Below are 21,338 nucleotides of genomic sequence, written 5' to 3' on the forward strand. Positions count from 1 at the left end.
TAGAAGTATAAAATTTATTTAAAACCACCCACAAAGTTCTGTGTAATCAGGAATGATACAATTTGCAATAGTTTTTTTTTAAAAAAACTCATGACAAAGATTTAAAATATATTTTCAATTACAGTATTCATTTAGCCTTATTCAGTTAGAACAATTAAAAAAAACCTTTATGCTCTAAATAAATGACACACAAGGAAAATATAACAATTTCCACAACTACCTTTACATGTATGTTTCAACACTAGTACATTTCAATGCATTTTGCTACATAAACATGAAATCATGTACAACTGCTGTGCACCAAAATTTAGCTTAATTAGATCTTTCAAGTAACATGCAATTCCAACTCACAAGTCTTCAAGTACTGCTAGTAAGTGTTCCCTTGTTTGCAGAGGATTAAATGTTGATCGTGAATTGACATTATCTTAATTAAAATGATCACTTTCCTTTCTACATGGTGAAGTGCTTTTTCTTTTACTGCTTCGCCCATATGTTAAGAATGAAATCGGATATTTGTGAAGTTTTAAAAGCATTTCCTTGCTAAGATATTTCATTGTAAAGGATACTTAATATAGTAGGATGCAATAGGTAAAAGTACCCCAAAGCAAAAATTCAAGGGTAAATAATAAATAGTAAACATATCCTGAAGAGAGAAAGAAGTCAGCTAAAAGACAGGAATATTAGCTTATGAAATTAGTATTTCTGTATTGGGAATTCAGTATTATTCTATTTCACCATGGTAAAGAATCTGCTTATATTTTACTCCCACCAATGATAGACATTCTGGCTTCTCCTTTGAATTAAGGTAATGGTACGCAAGTGAATTTACTTGGTAATTAACCATATAGCATGAGAAAAAGATAAACTAGAAGTTAATGATTTTCTTCCTGCCAAATAGCTTTGCAAGTTTCTTGTTAGGGAACACTTCATGATTTCTTAATAACCTAACTAAATATGACCATCCACCCACACATCACAATGTAAAAACTGCCCTTAGTTTATACTATAAACCACTTCTGGAAAAATATTTATCTTAAAGCACCTATCACAATGTTATTTCATAAAAGTTAAAAAAAATATGAACATACATTGCAATAAAATATTTAATTTTTTTCAGGAGCTATTTTTGTAAAGTCCCAGTTGTCAACTATTTCATCATCACAAACAGGCATTAATGAGGACAGGCAGTTACTGAACTGAATCACCAAAAGGGGAATTTATTTGAATATCTAGAGTTGTTTGGCCTGTTTGTGTGTGTGACTCAGAATGTGCTAATTAGATAGCCAAAACATCCTACCTCTTTATATTTATAAAGATATTTATATTTATAAAGAGGTTATTTTAAAATTTACAAATACATCTCATTTTTCATTATTTAAAACTTTACAAATACATCTTATTATTTTTCTTAACTCTCTGAGCAAATCTCTGGGTTAGCCTTTGACCCACAGATTTTATGTGGCAAGAATCAAAGCAAAGCAAACAAAACGAATTCAATTAAGTGGGAGACACTACTATCTCTTAGAGAGGGAGTCTTGGTCTGTCTTAGAGATACCAACAATTTGGCTTTTTTTTTTTTGAGTTGGAGTCTCACTCTGTCACTCAGGTTGGAGTCCAGTGGCACAATCTCGGCTCACTGCAACTTCCGCCTCCCGGGTTCAAGCAATTCTGTGCCTCAGCCTCCCAAGTAGCTGGGATTACAGGTATCCGTCACCATGTCCGGCTAATTTTTGTGTTTTTAGTAGAGATGGGGGTTTCACCATCTTGGCCAGGCTGGTCTTGAACTCCTGAACTCGTGATCCACCCGCCTTTGTCTCCCAAAGCGCTGGGATTACAGGCGTGAGCCACCACACCTGGCCCAATTTTGCATTTTTACGATCAGGAATTGGGAACTAAATTGTTTACCTACCACATTTCCTTCAAAAACCCCTGCATTTCAAGATAACAAATACATTAAATTTTGATTGTGAGGTGCTTACCCTAGTTTTTAAAAAAAGTAATATTAAAAAATATATTATTTAGGAAATTTCTCCCTGTTTTAGTACTACAGGGATATTTTTTTATAGAAAGAGCTTTTTATAAGGAGGAAAAAATATAAAACTTCATAAATCTAAGCCCTATTGTGGAATTTAGGTAATTTGGGAGACCTTCTTTAGTACACATAAGAAACTAGCTGGCTAAATAAATAATGGAAACAAAATACTTCAGAAGCATGTTTTTTGCAAATGAACAAATTTTATATTCTCAGCTCAGGTGTGACAAAATTTCTACTCAGCAACATCCTTTCTAAGTCATTGTTCATGATGCAGAAATTTAGCAGTCTACCGGTAATAAATATTTTAGTCTCCGATTGATTGACTTGCTGTGTAACTTGGAGCCAGCCATTTACTATTCTTGCCATCTGCACATTCCTCACCTCTAAGATGGGAACAATGTTCTCCGTCTAACCCTCAGTAATGGGCAGAAAAAGCTCCACATAGTAAAGCAGTTTGATAATCTAAAACATTATATAGCATGAGGATTATACCTTTGATTACTACCGTTGCTTTCAAAATGGCTCCTAAATTTTAGCAGCAATTTTTCAGATAAAATTAGTACAGAGTGGAGAGAATATTAAAAATATTTCTTGCTTTTAAGCAGGTAGAGTTAACCCTCAGATTGCTGATAGGAGCACAATGCTTCTTCCGTTCTGTCCCTTAATTTCCCCTTCTTATGGTCAAAAGCGTTTCTGATGGTTTACTTGTGCCTCCTCTTCCAATTACTTTCAGTTCATTTCCTAATCTTTCTCACCCAGATTATAGAATAATTCCTATTCCTGCCAAAAACCAAAGAATTCCAATGGAGTAAATTTACATTAGATGTAGTAAAGCCATACAGAAGAACTTAGAATATTTAACTTCATACACAATTTTTACATAGAACACTCAAAAACTAATAAATAAGAGTTAAACATTGTTGGGATTGGTAAAGTAAGAGAGAGCACTCAATATTAACCTGTGGTCTTATGGCTGCTTAACTATTATTCCTAAAAATGGAATTTGCCTAAAACTGAAAAGAGTTGAATACAAGTTTGTGATTTCTTATGATGTTACACCTAAAAGAACTTGCGGGACACAATGGAAAAGACAGCTTTACCAAGATGGTTGCTATTTTTTAAATGAGCCATGTGTATTTGTGTAGGGGATCAGAAGAATGGAGACAGGACAGAGAAGGGGAAGCAACAGATTTTTAATTTAAAGAAAATCAGAAAAATAACACTGTAAAAAGAATGAAAGTGCGCTTAGTGATATTGCAGCTTCAGTAAAATGAGAAAAAAGAAAAATAACAAGTAGAGTGTCTAGTCAAGTGTTATAAGGTTCATACCTTGCCAAATGGAGAAGAAGCCAAATTAATTTCCAACATTGTTTCTCCTAAAATGAAAATCTGACAGCTGTAAAATTTCTTTCTTATGAACAAGACAAGGGTCATGACTTACATAACAGCTGCCAAGGACAAAATTTCTATTTTTAGGAAACCTAGCTTTATACTGTTAACGAAGGGTTTTCAAAGTTGCACTCAAACATAAATTGGTTAAATCAGCTAATGTTTTACATCTAATAATGACATTCCTACCTTGGACCTAGTTTTGCTCCAACATAAAAGACATCTATAGCTGAACAAACTAGAAGAAAACTCATGACCCAGGCAAGATCATAAGTATTACAGTAAAGGTAGGAAAGAAGTACAGCTGATAAAGAAGTGATTGGTGGGGCGCAGTGGCTCACGCCTGTAATCCCAGCACTTTGGGAAGCTGAGGCGGGCAGATCATTTGAGGTCAGGAATTTGAGACCAGCTTGACCTACATAGTGAAATCCTGTCTCTACTGAAATACAAAAATTAGCTGGGTGTGTTGGCGGGCACCTGTAATCCCAGCTACTCGGGAGGCTGAGGTAGGAGAATCGCTTGAACTCGGGAGGCGGAGGTTGCAGTGAGCCGAGGTCACGCCACTACACTCCAACCTGGGCGACAGCGCAAGACTCCCTCTCAAAAAAAAAAAAAAAAAAAGAAAATAATTAATGATGGAATTTTAGAGCTAGAAATATTAAATGTTGCATACTATCAAATGAGAAATTAGAACATACTATAAAGGCCCTTAAAGAGAAGTGAAAATGAGGAGTGGCAAAATTAGGAATATCTTTGGATTACTTGAGTAAAATATATCCCTTTTGAAGCAAACAATGGTATATGATTGGAAGCCCAGAAGAAACAGAGAATTAAAAAGTCATCCAGACACTGAAAGGTAGAAAATTAAAATTTGTAGCAAAATAATAATAATAATAATAATAATGATATAAAATTTGTAGCTATCAATGTGGAAAAAAATATAGTGATGATATCCTGCATAAAAGTCAGCTCTACCATCTCAGGAAGTAATAAAGGAACTCAGTTTCCATTTTATATATATAGGAAAAGCAAGAACATGCCAATAAATCTCAATACATTCTAAGAAAACACACAAATTTAATTTCTGATGAAGGACATACTGACTCTGACTTTCCGAATTGCATTCCAGAGCAATGGATGACATCATTTTCTAAAGCTGTTAAAACTTAGCTCAACATGGAGCATAATTTGATTTGGATAAATGCAGACTCCTTCAGCAATTATGTATTGATTACATTCACTTGGTTGAGTGTGCCACACAACTGGTGTTCAATATACTTATGGGCAAGTTTAGGAGCTATGTGCAATAAAATAGTATTCCAATACATGTAGACAGCTACATCAAAATAAACTATGCTGGGACTTAATTGTGAGGCTAACTAGGCAAAGGGCATGAATGAACTCTGTAAGCATGGCTGGGTTGTATATACAGTGGAAATACTTTCCTTAATTATTTCAATCATCCACGCTTTTATAACTTCTTGTATATGCTTAACACTAGTTTCAGGGGAATTGAAAGTCTCTACAGTATAAGCATTTGATACTTGTTTATTTCCCAGTGGTAAAATACCCTTTGGGTAAGAAAATCAAGTTTCCCTACAGTTCTCAACACAAAGTGGCCTTCATCAGTTTAAATTCTAATTACAATCTAGCATTAAGATTTACTCTCTGGGCCCCAGTGATTCAACTATGTGATTTCTCAGGTGTCTTCCATTGCTATGAAAGGCCACTACTATATGAACTTATTTCAAAATTCTGTTGACATAAATCTCTATAAAAGATCAAAACTCACAGTTGTATTAAATATAGATAAAAAAGATTTCCATGCATCAAGGTGTGAAATTGAAGGTAATAACTATGTATCTATTAAAGGTTGCATCCAGCTACTGATTTAGTTGGCATATGCAAAGGAAATGCTATGCCCACTGTCAATGGAAGTTTCATGCAATAAAGTCCCACGTCCCAGATAAAAAGTCAATATAATTTTTGTTTTAAAAACTGGTCCAGGGTTATTTTCACACATGCTATTGTGAAATGGTTTCAGTAGAAGTCCACTGTAATAATGTTAGAAAGTAGGTTAGTCATGTGAATTAAATCAGTAGCTTATTTACACAGGGTATGCATTCAATTAAATATGTATTGAGGTTATGTCTTAAGTAAATTACTTATGGATCTCATCTAGTTGAAGTTCTATATTTAATAAATGAAATTATCAACATGCAGACTGAATAACAAAGATGTTGGAATGTTATTTAAGATGTAAACATGTTGCAATAATTTGCCTACAGCTATGCCTTTTCAGATAGCCTCACTTTCCAGTAAGAATGTATTTCAATTATGTTTATGACCTGGTCTATTTGGTACTTCGTAGATGAATTGGAAACAAGAGGTAGGTGAGACTGACAAGCACAAGAAAAAAAAAGGAATTTCAACAATGGCTCAAGAGCCATTAGAAATGGAATTTCAGGCCAGGTAGAGTGGCTCATGCCTACAATCCTTGCACTTTAGGAGGCTGAAGCAGTAGGATCGCTTGGGGCCAAGAGTTTGAGACCAGCCTGGGCAACAGAGCGAGACTCTGTCTCAAAAAAAAAAAAAGGAATATCAAGTACAGCATAATATTTTGTAGGATTCTGCAATAGGCAGGAATTGGAATTATTCTCTCATTAAAGTTGGTAAGTTTGTAGCATATTATGAACTGAGTGGGCTAATGAGGTCATGTATCAGCGAATTCAATGATCATACTATGAACAAACGCAGATTTAAAATCCAATTTAAGTGTTATAAGAGAAGTATAAGAAAAGGTGATCATTACAGTAAAACATAATAGAGGGGTAGAAATAATGTTAGATGACCAGTTTTATGAGAGAAAATGTCATTTCAAACAAATTTATTTCCTTGCTTCATGAGAAAGAGCATTCTAAAAGTGGTGTAGCCAGCATACAATCACAATGCTGCAGAACATCGAATAAGCTTTTTAAAAATCACAGGGCAGAGAATGGGATGGTAAATTGTTAAAATCAGGAAATAGAGTCCAACAAAGTAGGAATCCATTTGGTTCCCACAGTGGGGTAATCAGCTTAGGAAGTCCATTCATGATGTTAACTACAACAATGGAATGGAAACATTTCAGTTGATACTAGATATTTTCAAATACTTGTTTTGATAAACTGCAACAAGCATCACAAATCCCAACAGTTCCAAAAATTAACATTGATGTTTCAAGTTTAGATTGTTAAGAAACCTATTCAGAGACAGATCAATTTGAATTACTGCATACGTTACCATGGATTATATTGAAGATAATTTGTTACTTCTTTTTAAAAAATATTTCTGAGGGTAGTTTTTATTCTTCAAGTTTACTATGTCATAGGTGGTGATTCAAAGAAAAATAAAAGTGATATTTAGATTTTGCAGGCGTTCAATAAGTGTAGACTCGAAGAATGAGTAGATGAGTCAATGCATAAAGAGCCATAAAACTTTATCCATTAAATCTGGTGAAGAAATAATTTCTAGTGGGAGCTAAGGCCTAAAATCTAAAACATAATCTCGCAAGGGTGTATTCCTGATAGTCTAATACTAGTAAATATCTTGCTGAAGCAGCTGAAGCAATAAACAATCACTTATTTATATACTTATATGTATATAAGAAACCTTAGGCTCACAAAAATATACATGTCTTAAAACAGAAATCTAAGGCACACAAAATACTAAAACAAGTCAATGAATTACCCTATTTTACATATTCAACAAGCAGAAATCTACTTGTACACGATGGTCTATCAATGGACATTTTGTTATTTACAATCCCTTCATATTCCTTTGCTTGGATTAGTCAAAAGCTCAAAACAGATACTTTGCACCATATATTATTTTAATAAGTTACAATGAGTTTTTCTTTAGAGAGCCTGCTGGAACTGTTTACTTTTGCACCAAAATTGTAAGTGTTAGCGGTTGTGGGCTTCCTATGGCATTTCCAAGGGAGAAGCACCATTAGGTTTTCCATACTCCCAAGGAATCTGACACTTTGAATGTTTTAGCACCTCTGCATTTTAACAGAATCAAGTATTTCATTGAAAATTCTCCTTGTTCGAAACATGTTGTCCGGGTAATCCTTTTTGTTTTGCAATAAAATGAGTCAATAAAGTAATAGGAAGAAAATGGGAAGACTAAAATAAACTTAATGCCTACTTTCCTGTTACCTAGAACATAGGCAATTATCAGAAAAGATGAGTTATCATTTTCCCAAATCTAGTATGCTAAGATAAACAAACGAATTAGCTCTTAATGGACAAAGCCATGTTTACAGTACCATTCCTTTTGTTTGACTTGGGGTTGGGGAGGCATGTGATGATAGTAGGGAATTTGTTTTCAAAATATTTCAACAAGAATTTGTTTTTTCCTAATTCTGTATCAGACTTCAGTACAAAATATCTGTCTACTTAGTTTTTGTATTTTATCACCTTGAGACATTAGAAGCATTTGACTCTTCTGAAACCTATCCTGTGCCATTATCTCCTTTTGGAAACACCTCTCATGGATTATACTAAGAAAGGTGGGATGAAACTAAATTGAGGTTGTTCAATAAGAAGAGACCACACTTACCTAGTTCCAAAAAAAAAAAAAAAAAAAAAAAAGTTAATCAATATTGGTGATATGCTTCCTAATTCCAATTTTAGAGATAATTAACAACTTCTCATTATCTAACTATTTTATATACTGCAAGTTGCTAATACTTGAATGTGAGAGGACACAGTAAAAGAACACAAACCATATACATGATTAGAATACATACTGCAGTTAACAAGATGGAACTCTACACAGCAAGGATAAATGATTTCTCTTGTATGCAAATATGCACAAACAATAGACAATAGGATTCTTATACTATATTATTTCAAGTTACTTTTAAAAATAGAAAGTGCTTTTAAAATATATATTTACAATTTATGAACAGCCTCCAACCATTACTAACAACAATGATGTATTTTACACAGGAGAAATATTTTAAGAGAGAAAATATTTCATAAGTTTATTTCAAAGGAATATGCCAATTTTCTAGCAATGATTGGAAGATGTTGGAACGATGGCACCATGAAATAATAATTCAGCTTATTTTTAACTGTGTGGATGTGGTTAAGCACCAGAAGCTGTGTAGAGTTAACACTGTGTGTCTTGATTTTACATCATAGAACATGAACCTGTTAAAATCCTCTAAAAATGACTCTTGTTTCATAGTAAACAGACTTAATTTAAAGCACCAAACTGAGTGATTCTATCAAGGTTAATGCCTAACTGAAACATTTCTTTATGTATTTAAAACTATAAAACTTTTATTTTTGCTTAAAATGTGCACCTTCTACCAATTGTCAAAATATAGTCACAGTTAAGAATACCCACCCCGTTTTGTTATCATTATTATTTTTTTACCTCAGACTTGAAATGGGTGAGATGAAGATATAGTAAACGACAACATGACTTTCTTTTAACAGCACCTTGAAAAAATACACTGCACTAGCAAAGGCATTAAGAGGGGGAGAAAAGCCTTCAGACCCAATGGTTATAGGGCCCTGCAACATGTGTGAGAGCATAAGGGGACACGGTGACAACATTGTCATGGGTTAATGTTAATGCTTTATGAGAAGGAATTTGGTTCAATTCATTTACTTCAGAGGACAGTTCTGGACCTTCATTAGCTGCCTGGTCTTTTTGCTCTGAGGCCTTCATTTTCTTATTCTTAGCTTCTTTAGCCTCAAACTTAATCTTGTTTAGTTCAAAACCGTGTTGGGGCTTATTCAGGTTTTTGTGCTGGTAAAAGACAAGGGAGAGGCGGGTTGGATGATTACGGTTGGGGTGCTCAACAGGAGTGGTAGCGTGCAGCTCGCGCCGGGCACACTCAATCAAAACCGAGCCGTGAGCAGGTGCGATGGCCACCCCACCAATATTTGCATCCAAAAAGATGTGCTCACTGTCTGACCAATACTCATCAATGTGGGGCAACTTCTCCTCAGCAGGTGACAGGGGGTCATCAGATAGGGGTTCGTCTGATGGAGGCTCATCTGCTTCAGAATGCTGCTCATCTTCTTCCATTGGAGAAGAGTCAAGGTCTTGAGGAGAGGTGAGGAAGGAGGGCTGGTGGTTTGGCTGATGAGACGTTAGCGGCTCAGTCACACCAGTGGGAGGCTCAGAATTAACGAGGGGCTCCATCACAGGAGCAGACAGGGTGGGGAGAGGAGCAGCTTCGCCAAGCTGTGAAATGCCAGGGCCTTCAACAGCAGCTGCATTGGCACCACTGAGTCTTCCCGAAGACATTGTACAGTGGGGAGTGCTGCTTCTTTCTGAAAACCCACACGAGGCTGCTGTGTCATTCTTCAACAGAGCTGGTGTGGCTGAAGCAGTCTTCGGGGACCAGGAGAAAACTGGAGATGCCTCTTTCACTGGATGAGGAGCGGGTGGCATCAGCGAATAAGTTTTAGTGTTGTCTGAACTTTTTAAGATAAAATGGGGTTCGGTTTCACTTTTTACTTCAGGTTGCACAGTCTCAGTTTTACTCCCTAAACAAGGACACCAAACGTGAAGAAAAATACAAATTACTTTTGGTAGGGGTTGTCTTTTAAAAAGTATTTTCAAAGACAGGTACAGAGAATTTTATAAGAAAACACTGATGTTGTGTTGGTCGGTTTTGTTCTGCTCATTTCAAATCACAAACACGAATTAAAAATTTTATGTAGTTTCGTACACTTTTTCATCTAGTAATTTTCCTTAAAGAACTCTTCCTTTGGGAAAGAGGCACAAATAAGTGCAAAAATCTAGCCAAAAGGATGGCTGGTCATTGTTTGAAATAGTAAAATATTAGAATTGACCTAATTTGGTAGGAAGTAAATAATACAACTAAATGTTGTAATATTGTGCAGGTATTATAATACAATGATATAGAGCAATATTCAACTATTCAAAGAGATATTTAGATACGCTTAAGGCATAGTATGACCCTATATTTTAAAAAGTAAAAATAAGTAATAGTTTATAAATATTTCTAGGTAACAAAACCATCATAACTGTCAAAGTCCAAGATTAGGCAGAGAGAAGTCAAGCAAAACATTGTAGTAGAACATAAATCTTTGTGACCCTCAAAAGCAAGAGTATTTCAGCTTAGTGTCCTTCTCATTAAGGAAGTAGAGCATTACTCTCAAGATGTCAACTGTGGGTTATTTGCTCTGACATATCCACACAAATGTCACATCCAATGGGAATATTTTCCTTGGGGACATTCTCCTTGTTATGAAGTTCTTTTTTTTTTTTTGAGATGGAGTCTCGATCTGTCGCCCAGGCTAGAGTGCAGTGGTGCGATCCCGGCTCACTGCAATCTCTGCCTCCCGGGTTCAAGCGGGTCCCCTATCTCAGCTTCCCAAGTAACTGGGACTATAAGCACACACTGCCACACCCGGCTAATTTTTTGTATTTTAGTACAGACGGGGTTTCCCCATGTTGGCCAGAATAGTCTCAATCTCCACCATGCCTGCCTGGCTAATTTTTTGTATTTTAGTAGAGACAGGGTTTCACCACATTGACCAGGATGGTCTTGAACTCCTGACCCCATGATCTGCCTGCCTCTGCCTCCCAAAGTGATGGGATTACAGGCGTGAGCCACCACGCCTGGCTCCTGTTGTGAACTTCTAAAAAAAATATTTGGAAGTGCAAAACTAGCAAATCTTAGGACCAAGAAAAGGTAAAGCAGCCATGTTTTAAAGTAATTAAAAATATAATACATTGATAATATAATAAACATTGATCAATTTCAGAAGCTCTGCAGTTCTCCTCTCAGATGCTACAACCTGGAGTCATGAGAGCTCTGACTTCTAAAGATAATGCATATATAAGACCCAGCAATGGTACATCAGGAAACCTCTGCTGTTATCAGTGGCACTATTACTATAGAGGTTAAGAAGTCCACAGAAGGTAAATGATGGGAAGGAAAGACTAAATGACCGAGGGGTAGAATTACAAAAGAAACGGACATTATGGCCCAAGTATTGCACATTATGCTTACAAATATCTGGGACTATACATTTCTTCTCAGTATTTGTCTGTATTACATTTCTTTCAGCATTATATAAATGCCTGCACTGCCAACTCTGTGCATGTTATAAAAACAAATAAACAACTACTCATAAATGTAAAAATAAAAGAAGCTAAGGAATATATTATAATGTTAATTTTGAATGTCAGTATGAATTCATGATTTTTTTTGTTCCTTCTATAGGCTCATCAAAGAAACGGCTGATTTTAAATATGGGGCAGAATTATATAGATGAGCCTGGAACAACTTGTTACAGAAGTTAAGAAAGCTATCAAAGACAATTGAGATTGTGGCAAAAGAACTGAGAAGCCAGCCTGGCGTGGTGGCTCACACCTGTAATCTCACCACTTTGGGAGCCTGAGGTGGGTGGATCACTTGAGGTCAGGCGTTTAAGACCTGTCTGGCCAACATGGTGAAACCCCATCTCAACTAAAAATACAAAAATTAGCTGGGCATGGTGGCGGGCACCTGTACTCCCAGCTACTCGGGAGGCTGAGGAAGGAGAATCACCTAAATCAAGGAGGTAGAGGTTGCAGTGAGCCGAGATGGTACCACTGCACTCCAGCCTGGGTGACAGAGTGAAACTCCGTCTCAAAATATATATTAGGTGAAAAGCTGATAAGAGCTGGGTGTGGTGCACACCTATACTTCTAGCTAATAGAGAGGTTCCCATGGGATCCCAGGAGTTTGAGGCAGCATTGTGCTATGATTGTGTCTGTGAATAGCCATTTGTGTTCCAGCTTTGGCAACATAGCAAGACTCTGTCTCTCAAAAAAAAAAAAAAAACCCCAAAATCCAAAACCAAAACTAATGAGACTTTATAATCAACAAATCAAGCCAGGCGTGATGGCTCATGCCTGTAATTACACCAATTTGGGAGGATCATGTGAGTCCAGGAGTTCCAGATCAGCCTGGGAAACAGGTGAAACTCTATCTCTATAAAAAATACAGTAATTAGCTAGGCACAGTGGCACATGCACTACAGTCTCAGCTACTTGGGAGGCTGAGGTGGGAGGACTGCTTGAGCCTGGAAGGTTGAGGCTGTGGTGAACAAAGATCACGCCACTGCATGTATTCCAGCCTGGGCTACAGAGCAAGACCTTGTCTCCACAAACAAAAACAAAACAATTGGCCGGGCGTGGTGGCTCAAGCCTGTAATCCCAGCACTTTGGGAGGCTGAGGCGGGCGGATCATGAGGTCAGGAGATCGAGACCATCCTGGCTAACCCAGTGAAACCCCGTCTCTACTAAAAAATACAAAACATTAGCCGGGCATGGTGGCGGGTGCCTATAGTCCCAGCTACTCGGGAGTCTGAGCTCACAGTGAGCTGAGATCAGGCCACTGCACTCCAGCCTGGGCGACCTAGCAAGACTCCGTCTCAAAACAAACAAACAAACAAACAAAAAAACCCCCAAAACAACAACAACAAGAAAAACAAAAACAGCAACAATAACAACAACCCACAATACCACTGTTGAAAGTGGCGTTTAGTAATATTTGTTTAATTATTGCTTAAATTGAGGGTAAAGGTGATCAAGGAAGGCATCCAGAAAGTCATGTCTCTTATCTATGCCAACAACAATGAGCAGGGCTTCAAATTAGACGGGGAAATTCACAGGAAAAATGATAAGAACATGTTAAAATTAGCTGGACACAGTGGTGTGTGCCTGCAGTTCCAGCTACTCTGGAGGAGGCTGAGGTGGGATTATTGCTTAAGCCAAGGTGTGCCAAACCAGCCTGGGCCATAAAGTGAGACCCCTCCCAATGCCATAAAAAAGAATATGTGAAAGTTTAAAAAAGGATAAGTAGAAAAAATTACCAAGAAATACTGATGGGTCACTTTTTTGTTGACTTTTGGTTCTGGCATATGTAAAAATATATTCAGTGTCTTAGTTTCAACTCTAAACAAATAATGTGCAAGGCAAAATCCAAACGCTTCTATCCATCAAAGTTGTGCAGAGATTAGCAGGTTCCACAGGGCTCACCTAAGGCTGGCAGTGGCGAAGCCTTACTGTTGTTTGTTGTTGTTGAGTTATTCTTCCGCTTGACTCGGGGAATAGGTTTCTTCTCCACTGCCCTTATCTTATGCGCAAGAACCTCCGTCATCATCGCAGCCCTCTTCTTCCCAGAACGGGGAACAGGCTGAGTGAAACACGTTCTTTTTTTGCGGCGGGGTGCCAGGACCTCGATGGCCCCGGATTTGATCTTGGCTTCCATTCCCTCCTTGGAGCCAAACTCATCTGTGTCTGAAAGCTTATAAAGAGGTAGCACATGGAGCTGCTCATCTTGAGGAATAACGCCCAAAGAGCGGTTATCTTCTCGAGTTAAAGTACACACCTGATAGGGAGAAAAACATGAAAGGGGAAAGATATACGGGCCATGCACATTCATTGTGGCTATTCCTACCTTCGTTTTGTTACTTTTGGGAAAGAGATTTGTATTCCCATTTTATATTCAGTTGGTTGATGATGGTATATTATTATTTTATATCAAGCCACCCAACTCTGTTCAATCATAGTAACTTCCTAGCTGTTTGTAGGCAGATCAGAGTAATATTTAGTTAATTTTCTAAGTAAATTATAATATTACAAAATACTTACCTTTTTTTTATATTAAACATTCTTGTTACATTTCATCTTACTTCATTGCCTAAATTAAGGAATGGCTATTGAACTGTGTTTATTGTGTTCATTTTAACTATAACTTTTTTTTTTTTTTTTGAGACGGAGTCTTGCTCTGTCTCCCAGGCTGGAGTGCAGTGGCTCGATCTCCACTCACTGCAAGCTCCGCCTCCCGGGTTCACGCCATTCTCCTGCCTCAGCCTCCCGTGTGGCTGGGACTACAGGCGCCCGCCACCGCGCCCAGCTAATTTTTTTTTGTATTTTTAGTAGAGACGGGGTTTCACCGTGTTAGTCAGGATGGTCTCGATCTCCTGACCTCGTGATCCACCCATCTCGGCCTCCCAAAGTGCTGGGATTACAGGCGTGAGCCACCGGGCCCGGCCCATATTAAATATAACTTGTTAGGAAGATACGATTTTAGCTCACAGAGCACCCTATTTCCGGTATTTCAAGAATGTCACATTCCTTGGATAGTGGGGACATAACTGATTTCTCTTTCCAGAAAGACTTACATGCTAACAGTTTAAAAAAATGTTTTTAATTTTCTGTTCCATTGTTGCTCTATTCCAGTGAGGAGCCATATCAATAAATATCAATAAATTTGCCTTTCTTTGGATATGAAATATTAATAGCCAATTTTTAATCTTAAATGCAACCTATTTTAGCCCTCCTCCTTACATTAAAGGTTATATTTATTATAGAGAAACGAAAATACAGAACTATAGACACTATAGTGATTCCTGACTTTTGATACCTAATATTAATATTCTGCTTTAAAAACTAACATTTTATTATAAAACTATTTTAATTGTAATTAATTTTCCTTAAGTGATCTGCCCACCTCGGCCTCCCAGAGAGCTGGGATTACAGGTGTGAGCCACTAGGCCCAGCTAAATTAATTTTCAAATATTAAAAATCCAGCAGAAACCTATCAAATGTTTTCTTTATTTTATATTAAGAACACATATCCTGGAGCTATAAAACCTTTCAATGATAGCAAAGACTGGAGATAAATGAAATAAACAGATTTTATTTCCAAAGCATTTTTGGATTCATGATAGAACTTGATAGATACCAAGGTAAAGCAAAGTTAAAGGTTAAAAAAATTCAGTTTTTTAAAAAAAATATCTGTAGTCACATTTTTCAGCAAAGTCTAAAATATAAATATATGTTTCAGCTTCAAACTCCTGGGTTTGAGTGTTTCTCCTGCCTCAGTCTCTCGAGTAGCTGGGAATACAGGTGTGTATCATCGCGCATAGCTAATTTTTTTTTTTTTTTTTAATTGTAGAGACAGGGTCTCACAGAGCTGCCCAGGCTACACTCAAGATCCTGGATTCAAGCAATCCTTCCACCTCAGCATCCCAAAGTGCTGGGATTACAGGCATGAAGGCATGAGCCATGGTGCCTGGCCAAAGCCTGTAATATTAAACTGTCATGGTAGTAATCTGTTTATACTTAATAATAGTCATGCTAAAAATCAGAATGTCACATCAATAAATGTTTACTGGAACCAATTTAATTGGCCACAGAGAGACTAAGAAGCACATAAGGAGTTGACATAAGGAGCATAATTAGAAAGGATAGTTACTACAGGAGAAGAAAGTAAACCAATTAAAAAAAAAAAGAAAAAGAAAGAAAGTATGGTAAAACAGGGTGAAGGGAGAGGGAGTGGTAGAATTTCAAGAGTTCACATGTTTGAAGATGGGGGAATTTGGAGTGATGTCAAGTTCTGGATAAGACCCTCATTGCGTGAGTAATTCAGGCACTGGAAGTCAAAGGGCACAGAGAGGAGAAACTGAAACTTAGCTTGACTCTGAACTGACTTCAACCTGATCACAGATATTCTGTAATTCAGGTAAAATGTCCCAGCCAAGTGATGGTGATGAACCACTGCCTGGTTCATATTTACCAGGCTGGATTTACATAACTTCAACACTTGAAAATAACATTGGTCTCAAAGATCTACAAAACATTTTTGTATACAGAAATGATATGCAAAAAAAAAAAAAAAAAGAAGGAAAAAGAAAAAAAAAAAATGGTTATTGTGGCTTAATCTATCACTAATACTCTTCTACAGACCAAGCAAGAAAGAAAGACTGCCTGTTGATACATCCGATCATATACTTTCGATCACACTGTAAGATGTTATAGCTAAATCTAAAAAAAAAAAAAAATTTTTTTTAAATTGTATATTTTAAAGAGACAGGGTCTTATTGCCCAGGCTGGTCTAGAACTCCCGGGACTCAAGCAATCCTCCTATCTTGGCCTCCTAAGTAGGTGGGATTACAGACGTGAGCCAACATGCTCATCCTGCAGCCAAGACTTAATGAAGGTTTCAGAATTATCTGGCAAACCTAAAACACTGGTGCAGCAGAAAAACAAAAGCAATTGCTGATCTCGCTTTACTAGATGACAGGAAGATAATTAGGTGAAGCAAACAGACAAAAAGACTATTACAAGATTTTCCACTGGGTCTTCTGCCTAATTTACGTATTTCTTAATTGACTTCAGGCGATGGACATGTGATGATTTATGTAACTATAAACATAGTAGGCATACCTGAATGCAAATATTGATGATAACTGGCATAGTTGCCTCACAAAAACCCTGAAGTGCAGATGGCAAAAGCAAATATTAAGTAACTTGCTCAACTTCATACCTACTAGTTTGATAGCAGAGAATTGTTACTTTAAAAAATTGGCTGGTCACGGTGGCTCACACCTGTAATCCCAGCACTTTGGGAGACCAAGGCGGGTGGATCACGAGGTTATGAGAACAAGACCATCCTGGCTAACACAGTGAAATCCCGTCTCTACTAAAAATACAAAAAATCGGCTGGGCATAGTGGTGGGTGCCTGTAGTCCCAGCTACTCGGGAGGCTAAAGCAGGAGAATGGTGTGAACCCAGGAGGCAGAGGTTGCAGTGAGATGAGATTGCACCACTGTACTCCAGCCCGGGCAACAGAGTGAGACTCTATCTCAAAAAAAAACAAAAAACAAAAAAAGTACTCCTGCCTCCCAGCAAACACACCACAATTAAATATATAACATAGCCTTTCAACAAAATGTTTGAGGCTGGTCCTGTTACTTTTTAGAAGTACAGAGATAATGTATTTAATGAAGACCTGTACTATACACTTATTTCTTATTTTTAAACTTTTTTTCTTTTTATTTATTTCTAATAGCACATAAATTAAGACTTCTCACAGTAATAATCATCATATTATTAAGGACTGCAGCCTAAGCATATAGTGATGGAGCTTTTAGAATACAAATTCACACAGGTACATACCACAGTGCTTCCATTATTCATGTTGTGAATGTCCCTGTGGGGATGAGCACAGAAGTCCAGGCAAGCAGTGACCCCAGAGAAGGGACGACCTTCCTTACTGCCAAGCCGACATTCTCGGGCAACATTTTCATATTCCACCTAGAAAAGCAAGCATGGAGCACAATCTTAAGAGAGAGAAGGGAATCATCTGCCTTCAGTAAAGAGTAAGAGTAAAAATAATTTCCTCACAAAGTTTCTAATTAATTATACTTCGTAATTTCTGAGACTAAGTGTATTATTGTCGTGAAGGTGTAGTTTAGCAACATTCAGGATAAAGCACTTGACAATACACGGAGTAAAAGGAAAATCAATGACTTTACAAGGGAAGGCAGGGTGAGGATACTAATTGTTGTTGGAGATGAATAAGCAAGTAAAACAGACTCAATCATTCCATTAGAAAGAAAGACCAATAAGGCCAGGCGCAGTGGCTCACGCCTGTAATCCCAGCATTTTGGGAGGCCGAGGCAGGCAGATCATGAGGTCAGGAGATTGAGACCATCCTGGCTAACACGGTGAAACCCCATCTCTACTAAACAAAATACAAAAAATTAGCCGGGCGTGGTGGTGGGCACCTGTAGTCCCAGCTACTCAGGAGGCCGAGATAGGAGAATGGTGTGAACCCGGGAGGCAGAGCTTGCGGTGAGCCAAGATCGCGCCACTGCACTCCAGCCTGGGTGACAGAGCGAGACTCCGTCTAAAAAAAAAAAAAAAAAAGAAAGAGAAAAGAAAAAAAAAAGAAAGACCAATAAAATCGCATTAATCATATACACAGAGTTTTCAATATTCATAAAAAGAAGATACACACACATTTCATGAACATTCTAGAAAGTGAATTTGTAACTCCTTTTAAAATGAAAAGGTGGAGGCTGGGCGGGGTAGCTCACGCCTGTAATCCCCGCAGTTTGGGAGGCTGAGGCGGGCAGATCACTTGAGGCCGGCAGATCACTTGAGGCCAGGAGTTTGAGACCAGCCTGGGAAACATGGTGAAACCCCATCTCTACTAAAAATACAAAAATTAGCCAGGTGGCGCATGCCTGTAGTCCCAGTTACTCGGGAGGCTGAGGCAGGAGAACTGCTTGAACCCACTGGGAAGCGGAGGTTGCAGTGAGCCAAGAGACTGACTCCAGCCTGGGCAACAAGAGCAAGACTCTGTGTCAAAAAAAAAAAAAAAAGAGTAGATCAATATGTCCATTATATATATGTATGTTAGATATATATGCTATGTATGTATATATTTCTTCAAATTTGAAAATTTTTCTATTAACAATGACCTTTTTTTTTTTTAAAAGACAGTTTCGCTCTGTCACCCAGGCTGGAGTGCAGTGGCATGATCTCAGCTCAGTGCAACCTCCGCCTCCTGGGTTCAAGTGATTCTCCTGCCTCAGCCTCTTGATTACCTGGGACTACAGGTGCACATCACCATGCCTGGCTAATTTTTGTATTTTTAGTTGAGATGGGGTTTCACCATGTGGGCCAGGCTAGTCTCAAACTCCTGATCTCAGGTGATCCAAATGCCTTGGCCTCCAAAATTTCTGGGATTAGAGGCGTGAGCTAATGAGCCCGGCTAACAATGACTTTTTAAAATATAAAACAGTCTGGCATATCTGTAATCCCAGCATTTTTGGAGGATGAGGCAGGAGGATCGCTAGGAGTTTGAGCTTAGGAGTTTGCCGTAAGCTTTGATCGTGTCACTGTACTGCTGCCTAGGCAACAAAGCAAGACCCCATCTCAAATTTTATAAACAAACAGCCGGGCACGGTGGCTCAAGCCTGTAATCCCAGCACTTTGGGAGGCCGAGACGGGCGGATCACGAGGTCAGGAGATCGAGACCATCCTGGCTAACACGGTGAAACCCCGTCTCTACTAAAAAGTACAAAAAACTAGCCGGGCGAGGTGGCGGGCGCCTGTAATCCCAGCTACTCCGGAGGCTGAGGCAGGAGAATGGTGTAAACCCGGGAGGCGGAGCTTGCAGTGAGCTGAGATCCGGCCACTGCACTCCAGCCTGGGCGACAGAGCCAGACTCCATCTCAAAAATAAATAAATAAATAAATAATAAAAAAATAAATAAATAAAAAGTTCATACCAATACATACCTGATTTTGGTAAGCTACTGGAGCATACTGCTTATAAATTGGAGCTAATCGTGTAGCCAAACTCTGTAAGTTATCTTCAAGGTTTTTTTCCTATAGGAAAACATAATCCATTAGTTATTTTATAATTGCACCTTTGTGTGTTTAAGGTACAACTGAACCATAAATCATGGGTGATGGTGGTTAATGCACAATTCATTCTTACCCTGATGAAATAGCTACCACAGAAAATCGCATTGCTTCTTTTCTCCATCTAAACTATTAGACATTGTTATGTTTTAATGAAGTCTTTTGAAATGAAAATTCTGTTGTAATTAGAAATTTAAATAGTGTTAGCGATAAATTACAATACTGTTCATGTTGTGAAAAATGAGAGCTATGTTTTATATTTATTCAATAGTATTGGGCACTTGGAATAAATGAAAACAACGTTCCTGTTGGCAAGGGGAAATGGCAAGCAATTTGGTTACAATGTTAACAATTTTCTATAACGAGAAGAGAGAGTACATATATAAAACACCTACTCTGTGTGACATACTGTTTCAAATGGAATCCATATGTCTTTATGAATTAAGCACGTGTCCTTATGGACCATGAAATAGGAATATTATGCATGATCTCAACAAAAGAGCAAGGTCAGGATAACTGAGAGGTTTAGTAAATGCCTGCAGATCAAAGGAAGTAAGTGGGCAAGTGGTTGTCTACAGTTCTCTTTTCTACACTATAATAACTACAAATTGAAGAAGACTTGGAAGGACTATGAGGACCATTAACACTCAAGAAATCTGGATTGCTACTGATAGAGATGTCAGATTTTTTCAAAGGAAAACTACCACAAAAGTCTCTATTAAAAAAATCCATGATGACAGTATGAGAAATGAAACAGAGAAGGGAGCCTTTGGAAACACAGATAGTTGAAAGAACACTGGAAGTGTTTCAGAGATGATTATATTCTGCATCAACTTAGATATCCGGTAAAGGAACAGTCACCTTTTAGGAAATCAATTGGAAGGGTATAGAGGGCCAGGCGTGGTGGCTAATGCCTGTAATCCCAACACTGTGAGAGGCCAAGGTAGGTAGAATACTTGAGCTCAAGAATTTGAGACCAGTCTGGGGAACTTGGTGAAACCCCACACCTCTCCAAGAAGTAAAAAAAAATTAGCCAGTCGTGATGGAGCCTACTTGTAGTCCCAGCTACTTGGGAGGCTGAGATGGGAAGGTTGCTTGAACCTGGGAGGCAGAAGTGGCAGTGAGATGAGATCATACCACTGCACTCCAGCCTGGGTGACAGGGCCAGATCTTGTCTAAAAAAAAACAAAGTATAGAGAACATGGACTAAAAAGTGTGAGTGAGGCTTTTGCCTCATGTGCTCATGTGAGATTTGGTGGAAGGAGATGCCATCAACACAGAAAGGAGACCATTATACGAATCAATTAACCTTTGGTATGCATCAAATTATTATAAAAGCCAAAGTTATACAATAATTTAGACACAACAGTTCAATTATTTAGTGGTTTCTGACAACCCTCAATCTTAGCAACCGTAAAGTGTGACTCATAATCATTTTGGTTTCCTATTGATTTATATTGACTAGATTATACAAAAAAATTCATAGGATCCATTCACAGATTTGTCTGTTAATCAGGCTACTTTTATCCTACCCATTGTAGTTTAAAAACCAGGAAAGTCAGCTGGGCACAGTGGCTCATGCCTGTAATCCCGGCACTTTGGGAGGCTGAAGTGGGCGAATCACCTGAGGTCAGAAGTTCAAGACCAGCCTGGCCAACATGGTGAAAC

At 37.9% G+C, this 21,338-nt stretch overlaps 1 protein-coding gene across 7 annotated transcripts in view; it reads right to left on the bottom strand.

Moving 5' to 3' along the window:
• The window catches only part of TET1 (tet methylcytosine dioxygenase 1), a 142,542-nt gene continuing 121,204 nt past the window's right edge, over positions 1-21,338 (bottom strand). For all 7 annotated transcript variants that reach the window (XM_007963255.3, XM_038009144.2, XM_073019084.1 and 4 more), the window contains 4 exons: positions 19,545-19,634; positions 17,413-17,550; positions 13,486-13,837; positions 1-9,974 (listed from right to left, as the gene is read on the bottom strand). In XM_007963255.3, coding sequence (XP_007961446.3) covers positions 8,968-9,974; positions 13,486-13,837; positions 17,413-17,550; positions 19,545-19,634 — 1,587 coding nt within the window. In that variant the 3' untranslated portion in view covers positions 1-8,967. The remainder of the gene's footprint in view (positions 9,975-13,485; positions 13,838-17,412; positions 17,551-19,544; positions 19,635-21,338) is intronic.

Source organism: Chlorocebus sabaeus, chromosome 9 (assembly GCF_047675955.1).
Source record: "Chlorocebus sabaeus isolate Y175 chromosome 9, mChlSab1.0.hap1, whole genome shotgun sequence".
Classification (NCBI taxonomy): domain Eukaryota; kingdom Metazoa; phylum Chordata; class Mammalia; order Primates; family Cercopithecidae; genus Chlorocebus; species Chlorocebus sabaeus.